The sequence below is a fragment of the Eleginops maclovinus genome, chromosome 12 (assembly GCF_036324505.1).
Source record: "Eleginops maclovinus isolate JMC-PN-2008 ecotype Puerto Natales chromosome 12, JC_Emac_rtc_rv5, whole genome shotgun sequence".
In the NCBI taxonomy this organism is placed as follows: Eukaryota; Metazoa; Chordata; class Actinopteri; order Perciformes; family Eleginopidae; genus Eleginops; species Eleginops maclovinus.
Window position 1 is genome coordinate 3,237,067 of NC_086360.1, and position 19,598 is coordinate 3,256,664.

At 39.6% G+C, this 19,598-nt stretch overlaps 1 protein-coding gene across 5 annotated transcripts in view; it reads right to left on the reverse strand.

Annotated features, from left to right (window-relative positions):
* LOC134873755 (tight junction protein ZO-2-like) overlaps nucleotides 1-19,598 on the reverse strand; it is a 90,716-nt gene that overhangs the window by 52,915 nt on the left and 18,203 nt on the right. For 4 of the 5 annotated variants that reach the window (XM_063897586.1, XM_063897583.1, XM_063897585.1 and 1 more), the window contains exon 2: nucleotides 2,764-2,817. In XM_063897586.1, coding sequence (XP_063753656.1) covers nucleotides 2,764-2,817 — 54 coding nt within the window. Of the gene's footprint in view, nucleotides 1-1,127; nucleotides 1,295-2,763; nucleotides 2,818-19,598 lie in introns of those variants that run through there. The other variant, XM_063897584.1, reaches the window with a different exon arrangement.

The window sequence follows — 19,598 nt, forward strand, 5'->3', positions numbered from 1 at the left end:
TGTGTTTGAGTATATTAAAACACTCATGCCTGTTTGCTACGTATGTGTTTCTCCTTTTATAAGAGATTAGTGTTTTCCTTTGTAATAATATGTAAACATAGGAATAAAATGTCAACAGTTTTCCTTATTGTAGTTCTATAATTTGATAAACAAACCATAGTTTGTAATTTATAAACTGTGTTATCGAATATGTTTTGCGGCTCCAGACCAAATCTATTTGGCGAAATCCGATTAAAGGTTGCTGACCCATGGCCAAGCTGATGGAGCAGACACACATCATGTTCTGTTAATTCATTTCGTTTCAGACTTCAATTTGTGCAAACCTTATTTTATATCTGAAATCCAGCTTCGTATGCAGCTGTTGTCTTTACCAAGATTAAAGAGATGCAAAAACTATTGGCACTTCAGTTGGTATTGCTGGCTAACTATAATGCTCTGTGCACTGAAGCATATGGAAATGCCTTTTATTTCAATGTACAATAATAACTTTACATTTGGTTCTTTTCTATCTTATTCTCTTTGTATGTATATCGACTCCTGCATTTACGTGGTCACTGACAACATTCTCTGCAGCATTTAGCTTATTGTATTTATTTATTTCTGACATTAATATAGTTTACTTCATCTGCATTACTTGCACATTGGTCTGTCAACATCATCTGCACTATTCTACACAGCTTTATTATTGCTATTATTATTATTATTATTATTATTATTATTATTATTATTATTATTATTATTATTATGTTGTTATGTCTTATAAATATAAGATATGCATCCTTAAAAAAAAAACTAATTGTAGATTAGGCGTCACAAATATTTCCAGACCCATCTAAATAGCTTTTCTCAGTCAAGTTGCAAATATCTAACTCAGCTGGTCCTACATGTTTTCAGCCATCACACAGAATACTAAGTACTCTGTGTACTAATGTTGACATGTTGACATCACTGCAGAGGTTACCTGTTGCTACAGTAGTAGGTAGCTAGTCAGTCCGTGGGCTTTTGGTGCGTAGTCCTAACGCTAGCTGATAGCTGCTAAATGCTAGCACACAACAGCAGCGGGCTACTAGCGTCATTAAGACGGCGGTGAGCTATGTGCAGGGTGGGACGCCATCTCAGTCTGTCACCTGAATAAAAGACGTTTCCTTTTCTCTCGGCCCCAGCCTGGAGCTGAAGTGTGTCCCCCCTCCGTGTTGTCAGTTGTGCGGTCCCTGCTGCACCTCACCGCTAATCTCCACAGGAGCAGTCAGTGCGCGCTGACGCTGTGGGCAGCACACTCTACAGCAGAACGGTGACTGATACTGACTCAGTCACTGAGGATACAGTAGTATAAATCAGTGGTGGGCAGAATATTTACTGTACTGAAGTACTGTTATGACATACTTGTGCTCAGAGATGAAAGGAACTAAGTACATTTACTCAAGTACTTTACTTACTGTAAGTAACATTTTGAGAGACTTGTAATTAATTGAGTATTTCCATGTTTTGCTACTGAGGTACTTCCAGACCACTACAATTCAGAGGTAAATGGTGCACTTTTACCTCACTCCATTTATTTATTAGCTTTAGTTACTTTACATATTTGGATTAGATCAGATTTGGTTGCTGCAGTTGGTCTGGTCTAGGTTCAGCAACGTTATGTGCCCAAAGAATGAGGTCAGCTGACTACCTGAATATACTGAAGGACCAGGTTATTCCATCAATGGATTTTTTCTTCCCTGATGGCACAGGCATGTTCCAAAATGACAATGCCAAGATCCATTGGGCTCAAATTGTGAAAGAGTGGTTCAGGGAGCATGAGACATCATTTTCACACATGGATTGGCCACCACAGAGTCCAGACCTGAACCCGATTGAGAATCTTTGGGATGTCGCAGTGGTCCGAATCTCCCGTCATCAATACAAGATCTTGGCGAAAAATTAATCAACACAGAAATAAAAGTTGTGACATTGCAGAAGCTTGTGGAATCGATGCCACAGCGAATGCGTGCCGTAATCAAAGGTAAAGGCGGTCCAACGAATATTAGTGTGACCTTTTTTTTGGCTAGGCAGTGTATTATCAACCCTTAAATCAGACTGTAGTTCACCTGCAGTAAATCCAGCAGCTACCCTGCAGTATACAAAGCCATTCAAACTAGCTGCACCTTTACCAGCTCTGAGAACACTTTAATGATCAATAATTATAAAACATATCAGAGATATTATTCTGAAATGGACCAATCAAACATTGACTACTTTTACTGTCGCTACTTTAAGTACATTTAGATGAGAGTACTTTCTACTTTCACTGGAGGAACATTTAGAATACTTTTACTGTGACAGAGTATTCCTACACTCTGGTACTTCTACTTTTACTCAAGTACAAGACCTGAGTACTTCTACTTTTACTCAAGTACAAGATCTGAGTACTTCTACTTTTACTCAAGTACAAGATCTGAGTACTTTTACTTTTACTCAAGTACAAGATCTGAGTACTTCTCCTACCTTTGCTTGTATTTAACTTAAGCATTTCTATTGTATGCTACTTGATACCTTTACTCCACTTAATTTCAAAGTCAAATATTGTACTTTTTACTCCATTTGATTTATTAAACACAAACAGACAGACCTGTACTATACAGTTCTAAAACTTTGGGGTATTCAACATTTCCCGGTCCACACAGACAAGCAGACTAATGACGCATATTGAATTGAATGGTAAGGGCAGCAGGTTGATGTAAAGGTGGATGGAAGGTGGTGTACACGTGTAGTGGATGAACTCACCCGCTGCAGAGTGACCGAGTACTGCTCCCACACCATCTCCTCCATCCCCGAGCTCTGCAGGGAACACACACACAGCACAAGGTTAGCCGAGGAAACAGCAGATACATTTGGGAGTAATGTAAATTAAAGAATCATTCAATAAACTGATTTCTGAGCCACGGCACAACTCGACTATACACACAGAAATAATATACATTAGGCAATTCTGTGTGCAGTAAATACATTTAGATCAGTGGGGCAGAGCACACAAAGCACACACACACCACATTATTTTTCCACCACATTTAGATTTGTATGCGTTTCTCTGAATACTTTGTCATAAACTCTACATCTATACTCGGAATTCCTTTATTTGTCCTGCAACAGGGAGACTCACGGTATTATAAAGCAAGACTGCAGATAAATTAGAAAGAGTAGACTTACATATTATATAGAAAAATAGGCACACGTTGTAAATTAAAAACACACTGGACACTAAGGGGAGTAACTAAGGTGTGTGTTCCATGATTTATTTTGTGTATTTACCTTGCAGGGATGATGATTACACTTGTTTTCATAGAGCCCATCATTTTACACAGTCTATATGTGAGTATGTTAACCATCTTTATTGATTTTATCCTGAAGAAGATCCGTTACAATACATTTCATTTAGCTGAAGATTTCATCCATAAGCGACATAAAGTAGTGCAATAATCCATAAAGATTCAAAGTTAGAACAGGAGGGAACATGTAGATATATTCACTTCAAATAAGTTGACAATTCGAGTGTTTGTTTATTACAGTCTACTGATCTAACAGCCTTTAAATTCTACATGTATTTGTGTTAGTGTTAGGGTTTTTTAAGTAGCTTTCATAATAGTAATATTTTTGCTACATATTCTTCTGTCTGTGTCTTTGAATGCACCATGTATACCAAAGGAAATCATTCGTATGTGTACTTGGTAATAAATCCGATTCTGATGACGAAAAAAAAACATATGGTAAAATTATACTAGGGTAGCTATATAGAATATTGACATACATGAAATCAGACATTTTACACAAATAAGATAAAAGGTTGCCATGTTAAAGTCAAATTTGCGGTCCAGCCACCGACTGTATGTGTAATCTGCTCTAATTTTAGCGTCTGCATTATTACTCTAATCCACTGAGGGAGTGATGGAGGGCAGCTCAGCTCTGCTTCCATTTAAAAAGAATTAACCAAAAACCCTTCCTGCACACTGCTGTGATTTAAGGCAAGACACACAACACACACACACCACACCACACACTGTCCTTTTGGGTTAAGTTTCACAGTTTTCTGCATTCAGGCTGAAAAAAAACATTCAGTCACTTTTCCTACAGATAAGTCCGAAAATGCTGCTTTCATCCTCTCAAATATAAAGATGTTCTCTGTTTTAAATATCATATTGATTTTTTTTTTTTTTTTTGCAACTGAAGACAGGACATCATCTTTGAGAACCCGGGATGGACATTTTAGAGATTCCTGGCATTTTATCGACCAAACCATTAATGTAGAAAATAATCTATAGAATAAGCAATAATAAAAATAATTCACCTATTTATTAATTGAATATTGTTCACTAAAAACTAATATGTTTGTCAGTCTAAGAATCTGGCATTTTCGCATCATTATAACGGGACGTCAATAAAAAAAAATCATTGAAGTCTCTTTCCAAAAAGGCATTGAATTTGAACCGATTTCTCCTGAAACACACACCCAATTTATAGCCTAATCACTGTTTGCACATTTATGCACCGAAAAAAACGAAATGTTGACTTAAACTAAATGTATCATGTCAACAGATTTCCCATAACTGTATTAGGTTAGTTGAAAGCAATAATATAAAGTTTAAATAAAATAACATTAGGTTCAACTTAATATTATTACTTTCAACTAACCTAACACAGGTATATGGAATCTGTTGAAATAAAACATTTAATTAAAGTCAACGTTTCAGTTTCTGCAGTGCACATTTATTGTGTGACTGACAGCTGGCGGTCACTGACTCTAATTAAACTTATCTTAGACAAAGTGATTCCACAGAGAGTCGCTACTTGATTGACTGTTGGTGCTATAATTGATTTTGATTTCTTAATACTCTTTTATTTTCTTACTGTTGTTGTTTATATTTAATGTATCATTTTGTATTATTATTTTTGATTAATTTAAATAAACGCTTTTGTTTTGAACGCAGTTTTGGGCACCTGGTGATATGTATAAATTGCAGACAGGTGTGGTGGGATTGGTGCACCAGCATAGGCATATGTTGTTGTTGTTTTTTTTACTAAGGAAAGCAATAGGAAAGGCTGCAGGAAAGGAATATACAGTATATAAAACCTGTTCATTGTACTGTTGTCGTGCGATATGGGATCATCATAATTAAGGATACTCTAACATGGACTTAAATCATTTGCCCTGCGTAAGAGTCACCAACGGTTGCCTCAGCGGCCGTTTTATTCTCAGTTCATTTTCTTTTTTATTTCTTTATGATTTTGGTCCCCTACACTGATGGACGCAATCTATGCAGGAGGCTGTGGATGTACAGACCAAAGAACAGTACACACGCTTTTGTCATTTTTCAACATACTCTCTTATTGAAACACTGAACGCATCTTAATACTGCACCTCACATTTTAAATGTAAGAGCAGCATGGTCTGCCTCACAGCCTCCAGCTAAGCCGAACATGCAGCAGCCTCCACACCACGAGGAAAACACCAAACATCATGTTGTCTTATTGTAATTTTGTTGAACTGTTTTACTTTTCTTTGTTAACTCAGTGCTGGCATCCAATCTTATGTACTCCAGTGAGGTATGACATTATTAGTCTGTGCCTGTAGAACCACTGCTAAAAAACTATGAAGTGAAACGCTTGGCCAAGGATAGGAGGTTATTGGTTACAAAAACACACATGTGGTTCAGTTTATGAAATAAAGCTATAGTTGCTTTGCTTAAAGACTCAGAACTGTGGGTTCCCCCCCCAACATCCACCCTGAACTTTGCTCCACTCATATTTAGTGTGGCCACTAAAGGGCTTTTTCCCCTTCAGTGTAAATGACCACATGTACAATGATTACAACCGACACAGAGCCAAGTGGCAATAACGATTTGTACTTCCTTTTCCATCACTCCAAACTTTTCATCTTTTTCATCATCTATTTGGAAAGGGCTGTATGACGAACAACAAATAACACAGCACTTAAACGTGCATGCCACCAAACATCGACTAGTTAATCTCTTTTTCTCTTCTGCTCACACGAACATCTGCTGTTTTACCGCCTATCTGTCACACACACACACACACACGACTCTGCCACACATCAGAAGTTCATCAGCTGCCTCCGCTCAAGCAATTTTCTGGAACAGTGAACTGCTCAAAACACACTGCAGTGTGGGCAGATTTGTAATATAAGATCTTTCAATAATAGTTATTCGATACATTTTAGAGACACATTTACAGAAACGTTGACCCTAATTAAATGTAATATTTCAACAGGTTTCACATATCTGTATTGGGTTAGTTGAAAGCAATACTATTAACTTTAAATACAAATGATCAGGTTCAACTTAATACAAATAATAATTAAAGTCAACGTTTAAGTTTTTCAGTGTACCCTGTTAGAGACCTTCATATCTTGTACTCTAATAAATTAAAATGAATACACACAGTGTACTGTTTAGGAGGATATAACACATCAGCACACACTGCTCATTCATCCATCCATCCGTGCATGTCCCACCAATCTGAGCAGACAGGATTTCCCAGCAGGTGCGTAGAGGACCACCAGGCTGCCATTCAGCTGTTCAGTATCCAGCCCATTCAGCTGGATCCTGGTCCCCCCACAGTCGCTGCCGCCTCCCCCTTCCCTGCAGCCACCTGAGACCACAATCTTGCCCGTCTTGCATCGTTGCCAGCTGGGGTAGCCGGCGCAGCAGCCCTTCGGCAGCCACTCCATACTCATGCCCAGCAGAGGAGCGCTCCCCTTGGTTGTGCCCCCCCTGCCCTGTGGCACCCACAGCCCTGACTTTCCTGCTTCAACATCGTCTGGTTCAGTTTGCGTAGTTCAGACGGCAACCAGCTTCCCATAGGAGAAAGTGTTTAACCTCCCTGCCTCTGTGTCCTACCTCCAATCTGGATTAGCCTGCGCACGGCGGATTAGCCTAGCCCTGGGAGGGAGGAGAGACTAAAAATAACAGCAGACTCACAGCGTCTCCTCCACCTCCTATTGCTGCCGTCCTGCGGAGAGTCCTGAGCGCTCGCACCGCGCTCCTCCACTTCCTGCACAGGCCGGAGGGCATGGCCAGGTAGGAGCGGGTTCCACAGGTTCAAAGGGAGAGCCAGGCTGGAGTCCAAAAGAGCACCGTGTCCGTCCTCCCCCCTCCCTCTGTCTGTCACTGAGCTCCCCATCCTACTGCTTTTCCTCTGCCGCTCTCACTCTCTCCCTCACTTAAACTCAAACACTCACATTTGTTCTGCTGTACTTGTGAGGACCGTCTGCTAACTTTACGCACTCTCTAAAGAAGATGGCTCAACATTTAGTTAGAATTATTTCTAAGTGTGTCTTATCATTGGTGCACATACAAGGTTGTTTTCCCTCTAGATTCTGTGTAAAAAAATATGTGTGAATATGGATTGTTTTTCAATTGTATGCACTGAAAAAACGAAAACGTTGACTACATCTGTATTAGGTTAGTTATAAGTAAACATTTAAATAAAAAATATCAGTTTCAACTTAATAGTATAGCTTCGAACTAACCTAATACAGCTGTGCGAAATGTTATGTTATGTTTACATCATACATTTGATCAAAGCCAACCTTTCAGTGTTTCATTATGCACGTTGATGTATCATCTATCATATCGGTGGTAAACAGCTAGTTGCGTTGCTACAAAAATCAGTGAATGCTGCCCAAAACCTGCTGAGACTAAAAACACAATTGATGTGAAAACAACGCTGACACATCATCACCTTCAAGTGGATTTCATCAAGTTTTATTGACATCCAGCTGTTAGCAAGCAACAATTCACCAAGAGGCACTTAATAAATGTAAGCCCATTATAACTCTCTTCTAAAATATATCTGTGTTTTTATCTGTTGAATGCTCTGTCATGTCCAACCGCTTGCCTTCAACTAGCCCATCTGTGCGGGTTTTGCTGCTGAAGAGGTAGTGCACATGATCCTTTTACAGCTTTTTCTTTGGAAATGACACCTTGAGACTCAACCAGAACAGTTCATTTGTGGATGGAACAGAAAAACTATGAGGAGAAAGTCACTATGATGCCAAGACGAGCTGTTGGTTCTGCTGATCATTCTCTGTGGAGGTTGTTCAATACAAGAGACTCCATAGAGCGGTGCAGGAGTGAGTTAGCAATTTTGAAAAGCTGAGAAGAATTTCACCTTATTTTTCCACAACAAAATAATGCATCAGTTAATACCCCACTGGTGAATGTCTGAAACGTCGGTGTCATTAAAATTGCGGTTGCTAACTAGTGTCTAAATAAGACTAAACACCATCCCCCGAACATTAGCCGCCTTTAGCTTACCAATGTGGTGACATTCAGCCATGTGACTGTGATGTAGTTTGTTTATAGCCTAACAGTAGCTTTTTACTTCTGGCGATTGCATTTACACTTCAAATCTTATAAAATTGCCATTTATACTAATAAAACCTATAAATATCATAAACATGTGTTTGCTAAAATATCTTACTTTCTAGGATAATCTGAAATCCAACTTCCAGTTCTGCCTACAAAAATACTGTATGTCATAACTGCAACACTCTATTTACATGTTCACGTTGTTTCACAGTGTTGTTTCACAGTGTTGTTTTGTTGTTTCACATCGTTGTTTGATATATTGTATCAAAAACATCATAGCTACTTTAAAGCAGTGTTACATTTCCCCACAGGATATGTGCTGCTTTGGCTCTGTTGGGATATATAAAGGCTGAGGAGATGCTATGTCTCTTGCGCTTTGTGCGGAAGCACATTTTCGCAGTGGCTAAACAGAGGTACTACAACTTCCGTCTCAGTCCGTGACGTCACTGGGCACAAAAATACTTTTCCCATTGACTTGCATTGGGAAAGAGACATCTTAAAAAATGTTTAACTAAAAAACTACCCAGTATTAATTGTATAGCCCTTATTTGAATCACTAAGGTATTTTAGTTTTAAAATGCAATAAAAGCCAAATCCAGAGTTATGAACTCTCTCCAATCATTTGATTGAGTTGAGAGCTGGAAATGAGAGGCGGGGCTTAAGGAAAACTCCAGTGCACATGCTCTATTGGTCCATGAACGGGTATTTTTGCTCTCAAAATACAGACATGATGGGTAATTTTTGACGTTTTGCTCTCAAAAGCGGCAGGCCATTTTGGCTTTATGCGCCACTGAGCAACTGCCAAATGAATGAACAAAGCCCTGCCTCCGACGTTGTATCAACTTCCCTTTATAGATCCAGGGATTTCACAGAATTATTCCAAGGTACTACTACAGTAGCTGTTGTTTGTCAGCCAGGTCTGAACACCTACACAAGGGTTATTAGACCACTTACTAGAACTGTGTGGGCGTGTGTAGGCTCATTGATTGACATCTTCCTGAGTCTCCTGTAGAATCTTAAGGAAGACTAATTACTCCTATCATTCTTATTGAAAGTGAACATCATTAAGTCCCATCAACGGTCTCATCATCCAGAGCGAGTGAAATCCCCTGTGTGGGTGTTCAGAGGCTGGCAGATTCTTGCCAGGAAGGTATCGCTGTCAGGGAGAGCTGTAACATCCCGTTTCCCCTGGCTCTCTGTGAGTACAGTTCAGTTTAGTTAGATTTGTGATTTGATTTAACCAATGTTCTGTTTATTATTTTGTCCAGTGCTCTCACTGGGAATTTTCCTTATACTTCAATATTGGAAAATAACAGCAAAAACTCAACTCCTCATATGCAGGGGCGGTTCTGGGGGGGGGACACAGGGGCCAGTTCCCCCGTAACACTGACCTGGGTGGCCCTCCTCCCAAAGAGAAGTGCATGATGTTACTATTTATTGGCTATAGAAGTGGCTCAATAGGCGAAACTAATGTAACTCTGCATTCTAGTCGGATGCATTAAAATTGTAACTTAGTTAATAGAGCAAGGATTGTAAATAAAAAAATAACTACTGACTCAACATTGTAACTGAAACAAAGAACCTTAACTTAAAGTTACTGAAATAAATACCAATTACTGTATTTTATGTTTATTTAGCTATAATCATGCGACGCTATAACAAGCATTCCGGACACGTCAATGTTGAGTTTACTGCTCCCTTAATAAATGTTCAATCCTCCTGTGATCACCTTGGCCTTGCATTACTGTAAAAAATATAATGTTTTTTATCAACTATCAACAATCAAAGTTGTTGTGCTATCTGGTCACAGACTCTGGAATGAAGAAACTGTTCCTTGACAAAAAATGCTACAACATATGAACCATATAAACGCCCAAAATGATATATCGTTGATAAGGCTGATAACATTGACTGCACCACGTGCCATCTTTCCCTGACCTTAACCTAGTCTTTCATTGCCTAACACTGAACAGAACACTGAATGTACATTTAAATGCTTTGCAAAGACACTGTAAACAATTTTAAAAGCCCTAGCACTGAATGTTTGAAGTGTCAGTGAATGAAATGTAGAATTATTAAATATCAATGTTTAGTCTACAGGGTTACAGTAGTGCTTTGGAGAATGGTCCACAGTATCAAATAAAAATAAACATAGCTTGTACCCAGTGGCCTTAAATGTGCTGAGCTGTTCATATAGCGTGACTGATAGGAGGTGGCGAGGCGTCAGAGTGCTGTAGAGGGTGTTGTGAAAATAAGTAAAAGGGTTGATAATGATGGAAGTTAGTGGAGAAGTGAATATTCAGTGTGTCAGTTGCAGGATGTTCACCCGTTGTTAGATAATTAGCCCGCCAGAATCAGATCAGCCGAATGAAGCAGCGCTGGTGGCAAGCACGAGGGAAATCACTGGTGAATCATGTACACAGACACACACACACACACACACACACACACACACACACACACACACACACACATATGCAACCCTCCTACAACAACGCCCTACATTTATTAACAGTTCAGACATCAATACGAGAGCTGAAAAGCATCGATACTTGCGCTCTTGTTTTTAACGCTGCTAAAATTAACCTGTGTGTCACTCTCACTGTCCTGCACTCTCGCGGTCACCGCTGCTGGGACACATTATATTTTGTCCTTTTGAAGCACATATACATTTATGGTGTAATACACATTATGTTGTAATTTGAACAATTACTATGGTAGTTAAGTATATTTACATAAAAAAATGTTGGGCCTATAAGTGGACATCAGTGAGTTCCAGAAATTGTCATTGGTTCCAATCATGACGTCAAACAGCAGGGAAATCTTTATTGTTGTTATTGTAAATATTCTTCTCTCTTTTTGCACTATTTTATTTATCTTATTTGCACCATGTATGTTGAGTTGTTGGAGGAGCATGGGACATAAGATTTTCATTGCCAACATACGTTGGTATATGCTGTGCATATGACCAATAAAACCTTGAAACCTTGAAACCTGAAACCATTCATACCGAGGCAGAGGCTGCAGTGCAAGGAGTCTTACATTCCCACACACTCACAAACTGTTGGCCTTGCCATCAGAACTTGCCCAACTGACTGGAGGATGATCATGTACCTCCAAAGCCACAGCGGGATGTTTCCGTGCCTTCACACGGATTCTTTAAAATGGACGATACTTCACAGTCTGCCCTCAGGTAGGTCTATCAATGATGCATGCAACAAAAGTGCTCACTAAGACATACATTCATTTGGCATCTGAATTATACTGCCTCTCATCCTCTGGACTCCTGCACAGGTACACAGTGATGAGTGTGTGTATGGCTCTGTAGAAGTGTGACAACACAAAGAACATATACACAATTATAGAACACACATCAGGTAAGTTTACATCCACCACATGGGAATTACCTTTAAAATGATGTCCTTTAACCCGTAATGCTTTCAGACCAGTAAATTGACTGGTAAGTTTGAAACATGCTGACTTCTTTCACTGCCCTACTGCAGCTTTTCTATCGGCTTTTTTCTAAAACAAGATTTCTTTTAAATGTTAAGTTTACATTTTCAGATAATTCATTCTGTTATGCTCACTTCTGGTGAATTTAGGAGAAAAACATATATAAACAAATAAAGTTAGTAAATGAACTCCTTTATGTATTTCTATTTTCTTTTCATTTATATTATGGAAGTACGTTTGCCAAAAGTCTGATCAGTTCAGAATAAACACGTTTTCGCCTGTAGTCTTGCCTTAATTATCTAATAGTAATTATGCAATCTGTATATGGACACTTATATAATCTCCCACGGCACATTAGGGGAGGAAAGCTTCGCTGATACTTTTATTTATGCTGAAAGAACTTCTGTTTCTGTTCACAAAATAGTGTGTTTCTGTACTGTGCTATTTTGAGTGCATAAGAGTGTTCAAATGCTGAGTATGGCAAAACACATTTTGAGTACCTGAATAGGTCACTCTGTCACTGTCAAAATGTTGAGTACAGAATGGTGGACACTTTTCACACTCAAATATTGCCATCTTGGCATATAATGGTTATGGAATGCGGGACTAGTGGTTGCTCAGGTTAATACAGCTTCAGAATAAAACATTTTTTTAAATGTGGGTTTTTAAAAGCAGCCGCTGTTCTTATTGCGTTAATTTAGCGGACTGTAAGGATTTGCTACCACAAAAAATAAACTTGTCAAGTTCACTAATTAGCTAGCTAACAGCGCCTCTCATCACTGCCTTTGAGGGCACGGTCAAAATTCACAACAGTATTTGTAGTGGCCGATTATCAAAGATACAATCGCACAAGGTCACTGATTTGATTATACAATTTTGAGTTTGGCTCACTTTTCATGCGTCCAATTACCTACCATGAATATCATGTATTCACGAGTACTTCTTGAGAGTTTAATTAATGTAAATAGCTTATATCTTTTGGCGATCCATGGCCGGATTAAACATTTCAAACTGCATATAATAAGTAAACGCGTGCGTTCAAAAAACGTTTTCAACCACCGTGTACACTCGTCAGACTGCTGAAGCGTCACTTTAAACTATTACACCTGCGCACTAGAGTCTGCTTTACGGCATGTAAACAATAACAGACATATACATTGTGAAGTCCAGAAACAAACAAAACTATACAAAATAGGTATTATTATAACGAGTCATGGTTATCGTATTTATTTAAATACTCAAATAATCTAATTGAAAAACAGCGCCTGACTGTTTTATCTTAAGTGGGCTGGCTACCCCGATCCTGTTGCAGTTATGTTGCGTGATCTTTTCATTGAGATGACCAACCTAAACTTTGACACAGTGTGTAAGTGCACTTTTTATGTAATATTTTGTGATTATTTTACTGACTCTCTGTGTGATTTCACTTTACATAAGCTGAAGTTGGACTTGAGGCTGTGTTCATCCACTGTTCCGGAAATAGCTTTAATGTAATTAGCTGCTAATGAAGTGTCAGTGAGGACCTGCAGTGCTACTTTGGGGTTAACTACATGTTCACACACAGGCTCTGCACAGTGGCACACCATGTTTAAATAACTCAGTGTAGTGGGAGGAAGATAGATCTCAGCCTGCAGTCCACACAACTGGAAATTAAAATACTTCTCATGTAGCTACAGCTGTCACACATGGTCACTTTACTGTCATACAGTCCTAACACCAGGGATGAAGTGAATTATCACCAAGTTTGATGTAAATGTAAAGGACAATTTAGGCTAGGGTCATATTTTCCAGAAAATCTGTAATGAAACGGTCCCCTATTACGCCAAATGCACTTTTTGATGTCTTTTATACATACATACATATGTGTCCCCGGTGTGTAAGGAGACTCACAGTGTCAGAAAATACAACCCTCTCTCTTTTCCTCCTTACCCACATCTCTAAAAACAGGGGTACAAACGAGCTGATCCAGATTTGCTGTTCTTATGATGTAATGAGGGAAATGTGACCTGGCTTTAGATTAAACTCCTGGCAATGTCCCTCCCACGTCCCAAACTATCGTCCCCCATATACAGACAGCGAGCTGAATCCCCTCTGTTCTGGAAGTATTATGGTCTTAGTTTACATTAGCAAGCATCGCTAACACTCAGAGCTAACGCTGTACTGGAGAGACTGTGTGTAATATAAAGGTCCTGTCCTTGTGGTAAACCGAGAGAGAAACGTTTGAGCTCCATACTGTTTCAGAAATAATGCTGGATGTGGTTTGGAACATAATATGGCGTTTAATCAGGGCAGCGTTTAGCTGAGTTTCTCCAGGTAGAAAACTCTCTTCAGAGGAGAGATCATGACGCACTAAAGGGGTGTGGCCAGCCGCAGCACAAAAGGGGCGTGGCCAGCAGCAGCTCCAAAGGGGCGTGGCCAGCAGCAGCTCCAAAGGGGTGTGGCCAGCAGCAGCTAGTTCATTTAAAGCTACAGTCACAGAATCAGCACTTCAGGAACAGGGCTGAAATAGAGGGGGATGAGGCATGCTACAATGGGGGATCTGTTTGGTATTTTGAGCAAAACACTTCAGAGACATGTTTTGTATAGATATGGTCCTACAATATATTGTTCAAATATAGCATAATAGGAGACCTTTAAGTGAAAAATAAATAAAACGATGGCCATGCCCTTTTCAGCATGTACCTGCTTCAATATCACAAACGAATGGAAGCTGCCCGCTAAAAAAGGCAAAAAATTCCTAAGAAAGGAAGAGTCATGTCTGTGCTGCTCCTTTAAGAGTGGTGTAGTGATGTTTGTTGGCCGAAACGGTGGTTAGCATTGCAAAGACTATAAACATTGGGATTTTATCATTGGATTTTGGAATATCGCAGAAATAAATGGCAAAAACAATCCACATAACACCGTTTTTTTATTTATTTTTGTAGACTGAATGCAAACACTACAATCAAAAGCTCCTTTAAAGCTAACACCACAAAGGATCAACAGCACGGTCACATGACTTTACGTAACCACCGCTAAGCTAAAGGTGGCTAATGTTCGGCATGATGACGTTAAGTAGCCTCATTCAGTCACTTGTTAGCAACCAACGTTTTATGACACAGAGCTTCAGACAATCACCAGTGGGGTATTTCCTGTTGTATTTTATATCGAAGAACAAAACTTGTAAATCTCATGTGTTAATGACAGAACTCATTTTAGGTTTCTAACCAAAACTGCATAAGACAAACTGTTGGCTTTAGACCGGTGGACAAAAAGTGGTGAAATGCTAACTCATCCTCAGGTTTTAGGACGCATTTCTGTACCACTCTTTATAAATTCTGATGAAACTCTGCACTTTTTATATTGTATCCCATGAGAAACATTGCTATAAGGCTTTTTATGTGAAACAAACATCTTTGTATACCAGATTTACGGTAACTTTACAGGTCACAATGCAAATGGATATTCAAACAGCAGCAGACACAGTATAATGCAGGGAGACTTCTACCAAAATGGTCAAACTATTAAACAGGAAACCTCACTTTATAGTCACATACAAATATTAATTTTGATTAATTAATAACAAAGGTCAGTCATTTATCAAAGTCAAAGTCAAAGTCCACTTTATTGTCAAAGTTTCCACGTGTGTTATACATACAGAAAATTGAAATACCGTTTCTGGCAGTCCAACAGTGCAAATATAAACAAGAACATATAACATAAAAAGATAAGAGCGTAGAAAAAAAGGGGGGGTGAAAAGGGGTGTACAGAAGTAATATATACATATGTTTGACAAAATCAACACAGTTTGACGGTAGTGCAAGTAGTAAATCAAGAGGTTTTCCCACACTTTAGCAGCTTCCTCTCCACTGTGAAGAGCCGCAGCTTTCTCAATGAGACCGTATCATATGGGTTTTTTAATTGGTCTCTTTGGAAATGTATAAAGTAAAGTATTAAGAGAGCACTGTGTTAACTTACTCTTTAATGCAACTGCCTAATGACAAGAATGGCTTAGCTCTTTTCCTCCATAACTCCTCAGCACCTGGAGACTCTGGATTACGCTGCCTAATCCTCCATTGTTGCCTGATAAACTGGATCCACATTTCCATCAGACGTTTTGACTTAGTCCCACCCTGGCTCTCCAGCTCCCCTTCCTCCTTACCCTTAAAAGCTGAGAGCAACTTCTGAAATAGTCTTACCTCATGTCTTATTGAAACCCTTTCCTCCCCTTGTTGTTGTAAATATTTCAAGCATTATCTTTCCATTATGAACGAAGAACAAGGCTCCTGAGAGACCTGCAGAGAGGACGCTAATGGGATGAGAAGAACTACGCTCTGTGGAACAAGAGGGGGCTGCATCTGAACGTGTCCACAAACAGCAGCTAACATGTAGTGGGGGAGAGGAGGGGCGAGGAGGACATTACTGCTGGGGTCGACCTGCCGACCTCGTCAACTGAAAACATCCATCCCGCAGCCAAGACACAGTGAAAGTCAAGATACACTTTGAAATGAGAGCGCTTCACTTCTCTGGGAGCAAACCAGACGGGGATCTGCAGAGTTTAGCTTTTGTGTTCTACACAAACTCAAACTCATACACCTGTGTCACTTAAAGGTTTCTGAGATATATTTACGAGTCAACAACACAAACACGGCACAGTAAAGGCGGAAAACAATGAACAACACAAACACACCATCACTCTTTAAAATAAAACTAGACACATCTCTGGGACCACTGTTAAATAAATACTACCATTTTGCTCCTATACACCATCGGTAAAATGTTAAAGTAATTAAATAATTAAGTAGCCTATCCTATTTTGATAACAAGCCTCTCAATTGCAAGGTTTAGGGATTGATCTATGTAAAGAGGATATTCTAGTCATTTTCAGGTTCATATCAGTATGTAGTGTCTCTACTGGGACATGTCTCCATGCTTTGTTGTTCAAAAAGCTCTTTATTTCTCTCATACTGCCTCTTTTCACCCTCTGTCTGAAACCAGAGCCCAGTCTGCTGTGATTGGTTAGCTGGCCGGCTCTGTTGTGATCAAGCCCCCAGGAAGTGCTCCGGAAATTGAGAAAATATTCGTAGAGGCCAAACAGCGGGTACTATAACTTCCGTATCAGTCTGTGACGTCACCCGGCCCAGAAAGACTTTTTCCCATTAACTTACATTGGGAAAGAGACGTCTGTAAATCGGTGGATAATTGTTTTTAAACCAAATAAACTACCCAGTATGAACCTATTTTTATAGCCCTTATTAAACACATTAGGTCCTTAAAGTTGTAAAATGCACTAAAAGCTGAATCCAGATTGATTTTCTCTCTCCGTTCATTCTACTGAGCCGAGAGCGGGAGATCGGGGGCGGGGCTTAAGGGGAAACTCAACTGCGCATGCTCTATGGTCTCGACAGCCAGGCATGATGGGTCATTTGTGACGTTTTCCTCTCGAGAATCTCAGGCCATTTTGTCTTCATGTGCCAATGAGCAGATCTCGTAGGAACGAACGAAGTCCCGCCTCCAACGCTGTATCCAGTTCTTATTATACATCCAGGGTAGTGATAGGTCAATTGCTTATAGATTTCCTGCCCCTAAGCCTATCATGAACAATGTGTTGGAGCGCTGGCCAATAGAAGCAGGAGTTTAACATTGTGAGGTCACTATGTTACAGAAGCCTTTGGAGACATGCACAAAAACCTATATAACAAACTACAGTAAAGGGAAGTTCCCAAAAAGCCTAATAGGGCCCAATAATACCCATTAATGTTGACTGTCAAGCAGAATTAGTAAATGGATTATTCAGCTATAGTTTAATATGATGTGAATGGCTCTTTATTTATTAGACTGCCAGTATACCACTCAGTGAAACTTCAAACTTTTCCACCCTAAGCTCGCCATTAGATGTCCTTTTTTTTTCCAAATCAAGCATTGCATATTGTTTCACAAGCAGAGGGTTGCGGTTGCATCGGAATCCCCTGCAGAGTCGAAGAACTGTGCTTGTACAGTATGAGGGCAAACTGTAGGGAAACACATCGCTGAGTGCTACCATGATGATGAATTCTGCATAAAGTCAAACTGAGTCTGAGTCCAGCTAAAACTGACGAAAGATAAAGAAAGTGATAAAACGTGCGGGCCTGAGGACGGCAGCTCTTCCTCTCACATGGAAGGAATTTGCTTTGTTGTAAAAAAAACAGTAGGAGAAATATAAATAGGAATTAAGCTAGAAGCAGATATGGAAATAGAAACTATCCTAAAATGTCAAAACCAGACAAGAGTGTAACATAAAAAATATACAATAAGAATATGACAAAGTACTTTAAAAATAAGTCTGACTAAAAGGAAAGAGCTGTGCAGTTTTAAAGTGCTGTCGTGCTAAAAATGGTCAAAGGTTCAGAGTATGAAGAGGACTTTGAATTGTACAGACATGCGATTACAAACATGTGCTTTTAGGTAACGCACAAATTGAATGTAAGGTAAACAGATAAAAGTGTGTGTGTTTGTGTGCCGTCAGGTTTTGGTGCTGATGGAGCACACTGTCCTGTCAGAGGGGACTCTGCCAATAAAGACAATCAATTGTCCAAATAGCTGTTCTGTTCCAATTAAGCTTTTCAGGTTTTAGCATCATCAGAGCATTTCCGTTCAATGTGTTTGTACGGGTAGATTTCAATGTCCTAGACTGAGGATAGAATATTCCCCTCAAATATTTTCCATGTTGATTATTCACCTTAAAAACAATTGATAGCTAGGCTATTTAAAGAATGAAATCATTAAAGGCATGTAGATTTATGTTGTATTGAAAAGTACAATATCTGAAAAAGCCTATACAGTTTTCTGCTTTTTGGGGTTTTCCCTTTCCTGCTGTGTGTTCTATAGGTTTGTGTGCATGTAAATGGTCTGCAAAGGCTAAAATCCCTGTGTTCCCTCCAGAGGGAGTTTCTCTCAGACACATTCCAGCCACTGCACATTTTCAAGATATGTTAAGGGCCGGGACATTTGAAACATCTCCAATTATTGTTGACCAATCCCAACAGAGGCGGCCAGGTAACCAATCTGAGCAGACTGGGGTCTGGTTTCAGACAGAGGGTGAAGTATGAGAAAAGTAAAGAGCTTTTTGAAAACTAAAGGATGAAGACATGTCCCAGTAGAGACACTAAATAATAATATGATGCTGAATATGAGCAGCATATCTCCTCTTTGAAATTTGTCAGACTTCAAAAGACTAATACCAGCTTTTTTTGTCTTACAAAAAGCACTAAATATGAGGCTCACTTTCTGTCCCACAGTGTGCTGAGGCAAAGGAGGGAGGACGAGAGAAAATTAAAGTTTAATCTTCAAAGAGGAGCAGAGAGGCTGAGGCTCAGGGGATTCCCTATCAGCCTGCGACCTTTCCAGCCCACGTCAGTGGAGCGAAGGACGAGTCAGTGGCGGAGAGGAGAGAACTCTCTGGATCAGACACCGCATGTTCGAGAGATGAGCAACTCACACTGTAAGAAGACTGTAGGCACGTGCACAATATCATCTGCACACTCAGCGCAGAGGATTGAGCAAAAATAAATGAAGTGACTTTTCATTTGTACAGTCTTTGTGAAACACACAACCTAGTTCCATAAGACCAAACACATATAGTACAGGTGACCAATCATATTCATCATATCTGCATCCAGCCAATCATATGCCACCTGCCTCTTTGCAAGACATGCTACTCCCCCCTAGAGCATATGTGGGTCACTGCAACCACAATATGATTGTACTGAAACATGCTGATGATACAGCTTTTTTCTTAGAGCCTTACCAAATGCACCATCACTT